General features: G+C 44.1%; 1 protein-coding gene across 1 annotated transcript in view; it reads right to left on the bottom strand.

Moving 5' to 3' along the window:
• Positions 1-14,926, bottom strand: part of CDK15 (cyclin dependent kinase 15) — a 521,515-nt gene extending 506,589 nt beyond the window's left edge. Inside the window, exon 1 of the mRNA XM_085646903.1 lies at positions 14,574-14,926. Coding sequence (XP_085503029.1) covers positions 14,574-14,663 — 90 coding nt within the window. The 5' untranslated portion in view covers positions 14,664-14,926. The remainder of the gene's footprint in view (positions 1-14,573) is intronic.
• Between the last annotated feature and the right edge of the window lie 245 nt (positions 14,927-15,171).

Here is a 15,171-nt window from a genome sequence, read left to right on the forward strand (position 1 = left end):
GAAAGAGAAGTCATCGAAGTTGATGAAGTAGCCAGTCGCAGTTCAATCTATCTTTGGTAGCTCAGCAGTGTTTGTAGAACTGGCAGTTGCTTCTTGTGAAGGCACATTGATGTAGATGTCATTATTGGGCTGAATTGCAATTTGCGTTTTATTTGTATTGGGACATTTTTCATCTTCAACTGGTGTAATTCATACTCCGTTATTTGATACTCCTGCATCTTGCACAGAGGAGTCTTGAAACGTTATTAGTCTTTCCATCTGAACTTTCTGTATAGTAGCGAGAGGAGATCTGCGGCTACTCAGGATTCCATGTGGCCAACTGATGACAATCAGCCACATAGTGTGGTTTGATCAGATCAATGGGGACAAATATTTTTTCTTTTTTGCTGGCAAGAGGAAGAAGGAGTACTGTTCTTGTTCCTTGAACCACCAGGACAGGTACAGGTGTTCTGTAGGATGGCCCAAACTCCTTCTTGTCCATGATCTATTCTCTGACCAGGTACCCAACCTTCAGGACCCAGGCAGGTCTTGCCGGAACCAGTTTCACTTCCCCAGTGGCGGTGCGTTTTACTTGGACTTTGCTTTGCAATGCTCAGAATTCATTGAGTTCCTGTGAAAAAGCCAAAAGATCATTCAATTCAAATGGTTTTACATCCGCCACTGTGCTGACACAATCGAGGTCAGGTTCCCACATTCTTGTCCCAAACAGGATCTCATAGGGGGTACGTCCTCCCAAGGAACGTTTTGGCATGTTGTTTAGTGCCCTCTGGACCCCATATAGGTGATTGCTCAACTACTACCCTTACCTAATACCCTTGCTGTTAAGGGTTGCTTTAGTTTCCGGTTTTTCCTCTCTACCACTGAATTTCCCTCGGGATGGTAGGGGTAGGAGTACCGCAAGGCCATGCCCATACTTTCCATGGTTTCCTTGTAAGCCCGAGAGCTAAACGCAGGGACATGGTCGGAATGTAACGTGCCACTTGCATATGTCCAGATGAAGAATCGCAAATCCTTTATAACAGTTCGAGCGTCATCCGAGCGCCGAGGTCAAACCAAAAGAAATCTAGAGCATGAATCTACTGCCACAAAGATGTACTTGTAAGCCCCGTCTGAATTTAAGGGGCTGCAGTGATCCAAACAGACACATACGAGAGGTCTGTCGAAAATGAGTAATGGTGTTTGTGGTGGCCGTGCTACGGTGGAACCTTTCATCTGCTGGCTGATGTCGCACTTTAAGACATAAGACTTTGTTTGTTTAGACAAACTTTGCCACCAGAATCGCTGCTTCAGTAATGAAATTGTAGCAGTGACTCCTGCGTGTGCTGAGCCCAGACCCTCGTGTGCAGCTAGAATTAAACCTAATCTGCGATCCATGTTTAGTATAACTCCATCCCCCACTCCTGGAATTTGAGCATACGGTGTGTTTTGCATATCTAATTTATAGGAATATTTGAGTGGACAACCTTTCAGTACGGCAGAGCCATTCTTCGAGGCGTTGACAACTATCAGTATGTCTCAGTCTAAACTCGTGCTAGAACGAGTGATTGCAGAAACGGCAACAGTTTGCACTGTCGCCTTGGCGGCTTCATCAGCCAGTGAATTCCCTTCAACGTGTATGCCAACACTCTGGTGACTCAAGGTGTGAATAACTTGAGCCCGTGGCAGGCATGCTTTCAGCTTTGCCACTTGTTCCCATAACAATTTATGCTTAATTGTGCAACCCTTGGAATCTCTAAACCCATTCTGGCCCCAGTAATGAAGATATTCATTGTAGGACTGCACGCAGTAAAACAAATCGCACACTATCAGTGTGGGGAATTCCCAATCCGCATAATGTAATGCCAGTATCAGGGCTTTAAGTTCTGCCAGCTGCGTGGTACAATCTCCTAGAGATTGTTAGCCGTATTGCAGGGATGGAACTTACCATCCCGCATACAACCCTTCACTATAGCATATGCTGCGCTATATTGCTATTTACTTCCAATGGCAGGCAGAGCAGATCCATCAGTGTAAATGATGTATTCATATTTTTCTAGAGGAAAGATTTCATTCAGGAGATGGTGTTCTTGTTCATACTGCAGGAACGCTTGTGTTTTTAATGTAGAATCGTATTTGTAATCTACATCTGTTGCAGTGAGAGAATTAGCCCATTGTATCCATCACTGATGCAGTGCTTTCGCATTTGGGATGCTCGCTTTGGTAACATCTTCTAAAGTCAGTTCCGGGTTTACAACGATAATGCGTTTCCCTGTGCTAGTGGTCTTTCTCTCACTACAGCAGTCTGTACTGCTGTCAGTATTTTTTCTGTGGCTGCAAATTGTTTTGTGCATGCGTGTACAAATGTGATTTGTATGCAATTTGGACTGTCTCACATTCATTGAAAGTGATGTAGGTATATCCTGATAATCCTGGGACCAACGGATCACCAAATTGGTAGTACTCACATGTGTGTGTGTAAATGTTTTGATGCTACCATGTCAGCCTGAACTGAACGTAGAGTATCTGTATGTTCCTGTGTCCACTGATGTGCTGTGAAACCAGGTCCGATTAAGTCGTAGAATGGTTTTACTTTTTCTTCCTAGTCCAGAATGTATGTTCTGCCAATATTTAGAAATCCTAAAGTGGATTGCAAACCCTCTAGATTCTTAGGAGGGTGGAGCAGCGCACACTTTTCTAAAACGTTGGCTGCCAGGATCTTGCCTTCACTTGACAGCTCATATCCCAATAATAGGACATTGAGATAAAGGAAGTTTTTGATTTCTTGAAATTAAATTTGTAGCCCAAATTGGCGAATCCCACAATTATGTTGTTCACCCTGCACAAGTGTTCAAGTAATTCATCGTCCGTCAGATAGATGTCATCTACAAAAGGACACTGCCTCCTCGTCGCATGTTTGTATTATTTCTGACACTCTTGCCGAGAACAGCCCCTGGCTGTTCATTTACTCCTGGGGAAAATTACGGATATTTCGCTGAGTGGCAAGGGCAGAAAATGCTGTCAAATATCTGCTTTCTGGAGCTATATTCTGGCAGAAGAATCCATTTGAGATATCTAATGTTTTTTGTATTCTTTCTGCACAATGTTATTCATTAATGCAACATTGTGTGTGTTTTGTACTGCAAATGTTCGTGTGCATGTGTTTAAATGTTGGTAATCCAAAACTAGACGATATGAGTTGTCAGGTTTCATTACGGGAAACAAAGGATTGTTCATTGGGGAGGTGTAAGTCTCAATCACACCTCGGTATTCAAGTTGGTCTAAAATTTCTTTGACCTGTTTCTTTACATCATTTTTAATAGGGTACTGTATCTGTGAATTTGGAGTAGATTTAAATGGGATTTCGTGGTGGGTAGACTCCACGTCCAACCCTACAAGGTTTTGGTATAATGCCGGAGCTAGCGCTAGTGCTCACTCCTGCGTGTCTGAATGTTTTAAAGATTCTGGGACGAGGTCGGAGAAAGCAGGCAAAATTACGCTTTCACCTTTTGAGCAATCCATCACAAACTCAGGCGGCCAGTCTTTTTCTGCTAACAGGATGTAATATTCATATGTTATGTTCTCCCAAAAGAAACCCTCAACTTTCCTTGAGATGTCCCCCTCTATTTGTAATGTAATTTCATACAGTCTATGTGGGACACTAACTCTGGTATCAGGTGTTACCACTGTGATATGTTCAATACTGCTGTCACCAGAAAATCCTTCAGGTTCTGGCGAGCTATTGTTACTTCTGCCGCTCTGTCTAGCATCGTCAGAGACCATTCCTCGTTCAGAAGCTGAGTCCTCAGTAACCTGGGCATGTATAATTTTTAAGCCAGCTACTTTTTTTTTTTTAATTGAGGCTTTGTTTTAGGTTGTTCTTCCTGTTTGATAATAAAATCTGAACTACAATGTGTTTCTCTTTTTGACTTTGGTCGATCTTCAGTCTTTTGTTCTGATCGCCCATCCCCCTCTGAGTTTTTTGATGAACCCTGGAAGGAACTAAATGAACGTGTATCAGTGTCCTCACACCTATTAGGTTTTCTAATGTTATCACAATTCCTAAGGTTATACCTCTTTTCAGAGGACTACCGTTGGGGAGACCCACCCCTTGATCGTGAATTCTTTTCTGTATTTTTATTATTAGATTGTTTATTATCCCACTTCTTTTTAGAAGAACAGGGTGCTTGCTTCGAGTTGTCCTTGTCAGGACTACCTGCAGTTTGTGGCTTCCCGGCTTTGGTTCCCAAATTATCTCTACCTAATGCAGCATAGGTTTCTTCGATAATTTTGAGTAATTCTCGCTCCCTAATGATAGGGGCTATTTCCCTTAGGCGACTGTGTATGGCCACTGCTGCTGCCTCCCCCTCTATGTTGTTCACCATGATTGCAGAGACTTGGGAAGAATTATCCATCAGTTTCATCCCCAAGTCCAGGGCAGGTCCTGCCCCATACTCATTCTGTATCTGTTTCAATACATCAGGAACAGCTGCTTAGGAAGGGGTACCATGTACTCTGATGTAAACAGCAGCAAAGATTGTTCCCCAGGTGGTACAATCTTCAATCGAGGGAACCAAATCCATTGACAAGCAAATTGTTAGCATTCTATGTTTTTCCTGCGGACCCGTATGGGGAAATACTGCTTCCAGGTGTGCAATTTTTTGTGATATCCAAAACGGAATTTGCTCTCGTTTGGAAGGCATTGTCCCTATTACTGATTTCAGTGTCTGTGGGCTAATTGTTGGGGCTGCTTGATGTAGACCACCTGGTACATGTCTTGAAGGTTGGACTGTTAATGTTCGCATGACAAACTGGACAATGTGTCTGTATAGCCTGACTATGTCTTTATATATTGTACAGACTTCATCCACTGATAATGTATCTATCTGGGGATGTGGAGTGTTTGTAGCTAAGACCGGCCAGGTTGCTCCTTCTCTGCTGAGTGGACCGAGTCTCACGACAGATGTTGTGTGTGGGAGGGCGCCTTTAAACCAGTTTCTGTGTTGCTGGTAAGTTAACGGGACTTCAATGTCTTCGTATGGAATGTTTTTTAACGGTGGTTCAACTACAATGTGTGTGTGAAACAAGTTGGTCTGCGGATCTGCAGGTGGGAACTGAACCCAAGACTAGAATACCTCTGACCCGAACACCTTGTGTGCCTCAATCACAAAGGTAACACAGCCACCTGTTGCTGGTACACAGTGTTCTGACAATTTCATAGTTCTTCAGTTTTCTGTAATGTTAAGAGTATTTGCAAATTTGTCTTCCCTCATACCTGAACCACTAATCGTGGACTCAGTCATTTTTAAAGGAGAAGAAAAAAGTTAAGAGCTAGGGTTTTGCACAATGTGGTAACCTTTATCCTTACAAGCTTGTTTAAACCCTCAGCCAATACACAGAGTATATCAGCTGAGGCAGATATCCCTTCACACTTCAGACGTCTCTGAAAAGTGTGGGTAGGGCTTTCTAAGAGAGCACGACTGAACTACTCAGATTTTCCCTGTTAATATAAGAACCAAACCAACGTTGGCAGTGCCATGTTGTGTAGTTCCTAGGAATCCCCAGGACCTGTGCTTTTTGGATGACCTAAACTGAGGGCTTGGTGTCCCATCTGCTTCCGGACACCCCCACAGGATATGTCAGCCGTTAGACCAGCTAGCTCTACAGTGCCACTACTACCTTCCTGTATCCTACAGTGGTAAAGGTAGTTTCTGACAACCACTGAACATGACAACCCCGATTCCTCAGGGATCGTGGAAAACAGTAGAGTACTTTTCGGTCAGCCACTTGTGCTTACTTATTCTCAAAAAGTACACAAGAGGGCAATCAGGATGCTTTTAATAAGTATTTATTGGTCTAGTGTTAGTCTTGTGTAAAACATATTTGCAGCGACAATAGGGAGACAGAAGCATACGAAAGAAATCGCAAGTGCTAATATGGTAAATAGTATATACATTTCTACCATAATGCTAAAAAGATTAACATAAACAGTTCAGATAAAATAGTAGCATTTGCATAATCCTATAATGCGCGCCCTAAGTAATTTGCCTAAATGTACCCAGCCTAGATCTGTAGGTGTAGCATCTATATACGTATATGTAGGTATCTAGCCAAGGATCCCCTAGGGATGAACCAGCCCCTCACCTGATGGTTGAGAATGGGTTATCATTCTGCTTCGAGAATGACACCCCGCAAGGCATGTCAGATCACTGCGTGTCACAGATTTAGTATACAGGACCCTGTGTCAGCTTTGAAGGAATTCTCTAATTTGCAGGGGAGGGGGGTCTTATACACTAGAGTGGTCACTCCAGGGTTTCTTTAATCGATATGTTTTTAAAACAATCACAAATGTTTTAAAAACAATAAACAATCATAAATGCTTTTCCACACAAATGTGATCACGCACAGCTGTCTGTTGGCCAAGGATGAAAAAAAGCGGTGACCCTTATACAGGGTAATTATGCTGTGCCTAAGGACATGTTTATGTACATCAGGTACAGGGATTAGAATAGAATACTCAGAGCCTGGTGTAGAAGAGACAGGAGCAAGCCACTAGCTAAAAGGTCACCTGCTTCAGAACCGTTTTTGTCATGTCGATGGGACAATGTATGTAAGAAGGGGTATACATGATAGGACTAGCCTAAAAGACATGACAGTCCATCGCATCCCCTATATTTTTCAACATCTACCTAACCCCCTTATCAAACCTGATTAAATCATTTAACCTCACATGCTACAATTATGCAGATGACACCCAAATCATTTTAAAAATGGATGGCATGGAAACATATAGACCATGAATAACCTTCACATGTGACATGGAAATACTTCCAAGATAGGATTAGAAAACAAACACAACATCCATCAAGCCACTCACTGTATATAGCATAGCTTGATGCCCATGCAGGTAAGCGCTTCAGAGCCCCACATAGGGTAGTAGGCACTGTACAAAAGGCTACAATACAATATTTATAATTTGTGCATCACAAAGATTTGAACCTATTAAAATCTTTGTTTCCCGCACGCTTCAGAATTACAAAACAAATGTGCTTTATATGTGCTTTCTTAGCAGCATGATATCGCCATTTTTGGTACAGCTCTCCAGTGGTTTTGGGATTTCAGATCTCAGAGTATTTTACTTTCAAGTCTCGCACTATGCTAATTGATAAGGGGGTTCCACAGGGCTCTTGTTTAAACCCCACGCTGTTTAAGATCTATGTAGCCCATCTAGCAACCATTTCTAGAATATTTGGATTTGAAAGTATATCTTATGCTGATGATACTCAGTTCATCATTTCCTTTGAGGCAGACCTGGACACTGTCAAAAGACCAATTCTCAAACGGCAAGAAAGCAATTGCAGACTGGAGGGTAACAATCTGTCTGTAATTAAACACACAGAAAACAGAGCTCATGCTGTTTGGGAAGGCACAGCAGTTGTGGGCCTCAGATTGGTGGCCTATAATTTTAGGCCCCGCGCCTATACCCAAACAGGCAGTTAAGAATTTTGGCCTCAAAATAGATCAGTCTTTGTCTATGAAAGACCAGGTTGTAGCCACTAACAGTAGTTGTTTCAACATGCTGCGCCTACTGGAGAAAGCTTTTTCCTGCCTTCCACTCTCTGTTAGGAAGATCCTTGTTCAGGCTCTGATTATCAGCAAATTGGACTACGGCAATGCCCTCCTTGCATCTGCAAATGAGACTTTAGTGGCTAAATTGCAAATAGTCCAAAATACTGCTGCACAACTTGTAAGCAATCTCGTTTAGGCGTAGAAAGTGGCTGGGCCACCTGAGCAAACCCAATTATTCTTCCGAAAATCACCGGACGTATTCCAAATCACATGGTGCTCAAAGGAAGAGAGCGGCCACTATCACTCCCACAATGGCTGGGAAACCTAGCAACAGCAATTCAATAATAGTCCCGAGCACAACCACTCCAATAATTGTCAAATACAACAAAATTGAGTACATTCAATTCTTCTTGTGTTCCAGACTGCTTTATTCTTATAGTCCTTGTTTCATCAGTAGTCCCTTAAAGCCAAAGCCAACACGTGTTTCATCAGATCGATTCATTAACATCACTGACTTCATCAGGGCTACAAATTAAGTATATACAAAATTAGAATGTCACATAATTCATTTGCACCCATCACCCAAGACACCCATGGTGTTAAGGTTTCAGGGGGAAAAAGTGTCCATTCTCAAAACCTTATTCCCAGATATCAATATTCATTTACAGAAAAGAGGGAAGTGTAATTTCTGATGTACGAAAGAGCACTCTCCCTCATGCATGTATGGACACGATATAGGCACTTTTGCTGAACTATGGGGCTATTTTGGTACATAAGATGATTTCGGGTTAATGGATTACCATGGGGAACGCGTCATACTTGTAGTTTGAATCTCCACAATACGAGGTTGGGGAATTACGGGGTACTATTGAAAAGTGTTGGAACATCGATGATTGGGAGGGCCCTATGAGTATCTTGGTATTATCATTGTTAAGGATCTGGATATAATTCCCCAGATAAATCTAAATAGAACCTGAAAAGAGATAGATCGTCTATTTGCCAGATGGAAGAATCTCCCATTGACTATCTTTGGTAGGGTAAACTTGGTGAATATGGTTATTCTTCCTAAGTTAACATACCTGTTTAATACTATCCCTTTAGCCTTCCCCAGTAAGGACATCTGGAAAATTCAAAGCAAAATCAGAGGCTTTATCTGGGTTGACAAGGGAGCTAGACTATCCTGGAAAAAGTTGAGACGTAGACTCATAAGGGGAGAGCTGGCTCTCTCAGACATCAGCTGGTACTCTATTGCCTTCCAGTTTAAAGACATCCGGATGCTACTTGTAAAACCGGAAGAGTCATCATGGGGGAAGCTATTGGGTGAGATGGTTACGATGGAGGGTGGATATGGAGAAGAAGGTTTTCTGTATAAGTTTGGGGCACCAAGGTTCTTTAAACGAGTCCGTCTGAAGGTTCTGAGGGCTGCCCTAGATGTCTGGGTTAAGGTCAGATGTAGATGGAGGATCGGGTACAATTCAGACTTTGCACCCATCTGGGATTCCCCGGGGACCCCGCCCTGTCTGAAGGACAGTGTTGCAATCCCAATGAAAAGGGCGGGTATTAAAATTCGGTCAGAGCTTGTTTCTGAAGAGGGACTTCACCCTTGGGAGGTATTAACGGCTAAGCTGGGGGGTAGTCTCTCCAGGTTTAAATACCTGCAACTTAGCTCATGGTTCACAGCAGAGAAAGGAGATATAAGAAGATATTGGGAATTGGAGCAGCTGTGGCAAACATCACAATGCAAAAAGAAAGAAGTTTCTATTTGGTATAGGAAGCTCATTGAGGCCGACGACATGGTAATCTTCCCGCAACATGAGGTTTGGAATCAGTCCCCTTTTGAGTCTAATATTACAGATCTTTATGAACCTTCCTTGAAACTTCTCTATAAGCATGTTAAACCGGCCAGTTTAAAGAAGAACCACTTCTTTGTGATCAACAGACTTTATTACACACCTGCAAAAATTGCCAAGTTTGCCCCTCTTTCCTCCCCCAAATGTCCCAGATGCAATCTTTCTAATGCCAACGATTTACACATTTTTTATGAATGCCTTGAACTTGGAGCTATCTGGAAGGAGGAGGGGGATGTACTATGTGGCATTCTTAAAGTCAATATAGTGATGAATATCTCTTTGGTAATATTTGGGGATGACGGTGTGTCTGTGAGGAAATTATCGCAGCCACAAAGAGGGCTGTTGTTGTACCTGCTTCTATTAGCATGGAGAGAGATATGCATGAAGTGGAAAGAGCCTTGTCCTCCGAGGTGCGAGGACTGGCTTAAAGCAGCGTTTGCTATGGCTCGTTTGGATCAGGGGGATACTAGGGAGTGTGAAGTGAACATCTGGCAGGCTCTAGTGATTTGGGGTCTGGCCTTGAGATTGATATAATTCCCTCTGGTATGCCCAGGTCCAATGATTACACCAAGCCAACGTCAAAGGGGCTGGTCTGGTTTGAGCTAAGCGAATGCAGTAGCCGTAGGGTGCACAGTTCGATATACGGCGTAAAGTAAGATCTGCAGATGTGTATTGGTGAGATGAGGACAAAAAAAAAAGAAAAGTAACACCGAGGGTTGGGATTCTAAATGGAGATTTTAGATACCACGTTAACTTGTGATGGGTGCAAATGAATTACGTGAAATTCTAATTTTGTATATACTTAATTTGTAGCCCAGATGAAGTCAGTGATGTTAATGCATCGATCTGCCGAAACACGTGTTGGCTTTGGCTTTAAGGGACTACTGATGAAACGAGGACCATAAGAATAAAGTGGTCTGGAACACAAGAAGAATTGAATGGACTCAATTTTGTTGTATTTGACAATTATTGGAGTGGTTGTGCTAGGGACTATTATTGAATTGTCAGCAATCTCCCTTCCTCTGTTGAGAGCCCTACATTAGCTACCTATTAAGAAAAGGACAATTTTCAAAATATGCTGTCTCACTCATAAGCCATTAATTGGCAATGGCCCTAGTTATCTACGCCAGAAACGTAACCATTATTGTCCAGCTAGGAATGTGCACTCTAAGGACAAAGCCTTGCTCATCGTCCCTCATGTTCACTTGACAAGATGCGGCAACAGGTCCTTTTCTAACTTGGCCCCGTGCTATTGGAATGCCTTGCCCTATCATATTCACACTTGTCCTGACTATGTTAATTTCAGGAAATTGCTTTAAACAGCCTTACTTTAATTTCTCAGCGATTTGTTTTGTTTTGCCTGTGCTTTTTGATAGGTGATTTGTGCGCTATAGTAAGTTACATGAACATAACATTAACATTAGCTGCTAATACATTTTGAAATATTTTTGTGCGGTTCATTTACAGGTATTTATATTTTGTTGAGCATTACAAAAAAATGTACATCCTACAGTATTTCTTTTCGCACTGTCTTGTCACCAGAGAGACAGTCATATAGTTAACTTCACAAAAATATCTCACTTTGCAGCAGTGGTTTAAATGGGCCGGTTCCAGGGCTTAATTGGAGCCGGAGCTTTCCGGTGCTGAGCACCGGCACTTAATTGGTTTACGGTGCTCAGCACCGGGACATAATTGTCAGCACCACACTTAGAGCAGTCTGCCACAAGGTGGCGCTGCTCATGTAATTTCGAGATCATCAGATCAACAGTTGTTTAGGAAAACAATATATATTAAAAAATTTACTAATACCTGCCTCCCCAACCATTCCTTTAGCTTTGGGGACCTAGAATAATCGGAACTGTCGCATTTACATGCGAGAGAGATGGTTAGTGGTTGTTTTGGCAGCGATGACAGGGGTCATGGGTGGTGCAAGCTGCAGTGGCCTCCTGGTCAGAGCCCTGGCACTTAATATTTTACAAATTAAGCACTGGCCGGTACTGTCCGGTTCTGAGTACCAGCTCTTTTTTATTTTTAGAGGGAGAGTACCTGCACTTCTCAAGAAACATGTAATACTTTTAATGGGAGAGTACTTCAACTTCTTAGAAACAAGCAGGTACTCTGTTAGAGAGTACCTGCACTTCTGTTGTTCTATTTCAAGCACTGATTTGCAGTCAGTAAAAGAAAAGTAAAGAACTTCTCCATGTTTAAAGAAGAAGCAGAAATGTGCCAGAAGACATAGCCTGACATCTGACCTCTGTCTCTGAAAGCACAGCAAATGTGACAAGATTAAAACAAAATGTAAATGCATTTTATTGCTCATTTACCTTCAGCCCTCCGCTGCACGTCTACTTCCAGCGCCTACATTTTTTTCCATACAGATTGTATGCATTCAAATATGAATGCAGTTTTTTAAAACTAACTTTTCGATAAACACTGTGCCAGTTGCCTGGGTCATTTGAGTGGGCTAAGGATTAATATAGGTTGGCCAGTCCCTCATTTCTCCCCACTGCCCCCCCCAAAGATTAATGTAGGCTGGCCAGACCCTCCTGTCTCCCCTCTAACCCCACACGCCCGTCCCAAGATTAATGTAGCCTGGCCAGGCCCTCATATCTCCCCTCAACCCCCCCCCCAAGATTAATGTAGGCTGGCCAGTCCCTCATATCTCCACTCTCGTGCAATTCTATTTATATTCTCTAAATTAAATGCAAACTTATTTTCATTGCTGATAGTTATTCACAATGTTTTTTGCTACCAATCACTTATACTCGTAGCGCTGTACTGAATACGTATTTCTAACACACAGCGGCACTTTTAGCAACCTCGGAACACTGAAAGGATGTCTTAGCTCCGTCTGTTTTTAAGCCAGAGCCCTATAGGTTACAAATCAACACAATTTCAGAATGCGGCGCGTCTCATTATTATCAGAACCCTTGCTGGCACTTTTCAGAGGGGCCAAACATTTAAGAACAAAATGTTTTGCAGTTACAAAGCCTACAGTTTGCAAATTCGCCAGCCTGGTGACTGGAAAACACAGTCAGATGGCGCAAAGAGTCCTACGCAAGTCAGAATTTCCGTGAGCAAAGCAAATAAATCTGTGTTGCATTTAGAATCCCGATTAAAATATTTGTTAAAAGCCTGCTGTGGTCAAAAACAAAGAAATCAGAGATTTCTTTCTGTACACTGCACATCTATGAGATAGAGAATTTAGTGTGTGATGATTAAGTGTACCTTTGATGTGTAAAATAGTCTGACATGCATTGCAACGCAAGCACTTCATTGGGGTCAACATAGTACCCCCAGGGGCACCCCGCTTTCCCCCCTCCCCCAAATTAGGTTACCCAATGAAAACACAAGAAACAGTTGTAAGTGGGTAACAAATGCTGCAGGTTTATTACATAATTCCAGTATATGTAATAGGTGGGTTATCTTACGGGCGATCCAAGGGCAGGCGGCCATCTACTTCACCTGCCCGCCTGATGAGCCGGGCAGCACGGGAACGACCCGCAAGTGCTGCCCCCCAAGTGAAGAGGTCGCCAGTGAGGGTGGGGGAAGGCTAAATAGCCTCCCCCTCACACCTGGGCCCGGAAGTGACGCGCATTGCGCGTCACTTCCGGCCCTGACACGGAGGGGGGCACCAGTCTGTGTCCCTGCCCCCCCCCGAAGGAGGGAGTGGGGAGGGGTGACCGGGGCCCCGGGGCCACTAAGGCGCCGACCGCCGAGTGGCCCCCTGCGGGGGCCGCGGTCAGCGGCAGAATGGGGAGAAAGAACAATCCTCTGGGCGGTGCCTAAGCCCCCTCTATGTATATTTAAAGAATTGCTAACAGTAGGTCTTGCAGACAGCTGTGCTGTCGAACCACTCCCAAAACATGGCAAACTGTGAAAGTGAATGGGAATGGAGGCTGCCTTAGAGATCTGCTGTTCCTCGCAGGTGGCCAGGCCTACATTTGAAGCCTTCGCAAGGCCCAAAAAGAATCCTATCTCATGCATATTAATGAGGCTGGGGTTTTTACCCTCGCAAAATATGGTTTTGCCTTGCAACAGACTTGCGCATCAATCGAAGCGCAAAACTTAGGTTAGGTCAAAGCGCAGTCAGTGTGCAAAAACACAGATGGCTTTGCAACCCGACTTAGTACATGGGCCCCTTCATTCCCTCATCTTCCTCCTAAGCAAGGCAGATGTAGCCTGGCGGTCAGTGCCACCTCCCGTTGGATATCATCCTCTGCGACTCTCAGTCTGAAGGAGTTAGTAAGCATTAGAATTCACCGCCCAAGCACCACAGGCCTTTCCATGCTCTATGTATGTGTATATTTACATGCATATAGAATCTATGCAGAGAAGCAGGGGCTAAAATGATACTTGCTGTGTGTGATTGTTGAGTGTGGGGAGGGGCCTTGGCTCACAAGAGGCGGAGCCTTTTCCCCTCCCTGCTGATTGCATCAGTGGTTAAAGTCAGGCTCTTTTTCCATGTAGTTGTAAACAACGATATATGCCCCAAACCAGGCCATAAGGGGTTAAATGCGTGAAGGGGATAAAGTCAAGGACAGGTGTTTTGGGGAGTGCTGGCATTGGTTGTAGTAGGTTATCCCCGAGGTGTTTTCTCACATTAGCTGGTCTACACTAAGGTTGCAGAGGGACATTCGACATTTGAATTGTACTAATACATGGGTGAATGTTCTTTTATTGAGCGGGGCTCATTTGCACTGGCGTTGGAGGCACACACAAACGCACACATCCGCCGGTGCATACATATAAACATGTAAGAGCAGAGCACACACTCCTGGCTGGTCTCGATGTTGCTGTCATATTGTCGAGGACATCAACTGAGCCTAGCCATACATGGCAACATTTTAATCCTCTAAAGTTGGAGATTTTGAAAGCAAAATCAGAGAAATGTATTTTCCTCCATTGACTCCTACTGAAGCACAGGCAATTTTAGGCAGGAGGCAGCTAAAATAAAACTATTTCTGGCTTTAAACATCGGGAGTGTCCCGCCGGACGCGGGTCTGATGCATGAATGTGAGCTGCACAAAAATGACGATTACTTGGGTGACATTTATAGAACAGAACATAACATAACAACAAACTCCCGCCATCATTCATTTGAGCACAGAAGACAGGGACAACTATTGATAGTGTCTGAAATTGAAATACCCAAGCATGAGTGTGACGTGGCCGTACCTCTTCTGGCTTACACTGCAGGCTCCAGTCCGAGCTCCTGCGCTCCGGTGGGGCGCGGCGGCACCCCGGAAGGCACCAGACGACCCCCATGTCCCACGCCTGCTTCTAAAGCACCTCTTTCCAGTTCCAAGGCGCCTCTGTGGGTCCAACGCGTCTTTCTGTCTCCAAACTTAGCGCCTCACTTCCCCCAAGCCACCCTAGTCTAGCATCCAAGCACCTCTACCTCTAAGGCGCTACCTCACTAAGGGTTCTCTGCAGTTCCAAAGCGCCTCTGCAGCCCCGAAACGCATCCCCGCCTCTCGGGTTCGCACATATCTCCCTCCGTGTGGGTTTCTTCCTTTCCCCCAATGGTCATGAGCGCTGGTGCGTTCGGAGCGGGTCACATGAGGGCTTCAAGCGCCAGTCCCATGACTGAACAATAAGCCACAATATCAGCGCTGCAGACGCCGGACCGGGAGACCAAAGGGTGTGTTTTTATTACCAAAACGAATTGAGAAGCTCAGACCGAGTCGGAAACCACATTCTGCCCTGGCAAAAATGTTCCAACTTCAAACCGGCCCCGCTCTGCAGGAGGCTGAGACGGTTGCGGAGTCGTTGG

Source organism: Triturus cristatus, chromosome 3_2 (genome assembly GCF_964204655.1).
Source record: "Triturus cristatus chromosome 3_2, aTriCri1.1, whole genome shotgun sequence".
Taxonomy (NCBI): Eukaryota; Metazoa; Chordata; class Amphibia; order Caudata; family Salamandridae; genus Triturus; species Triturus cristatus.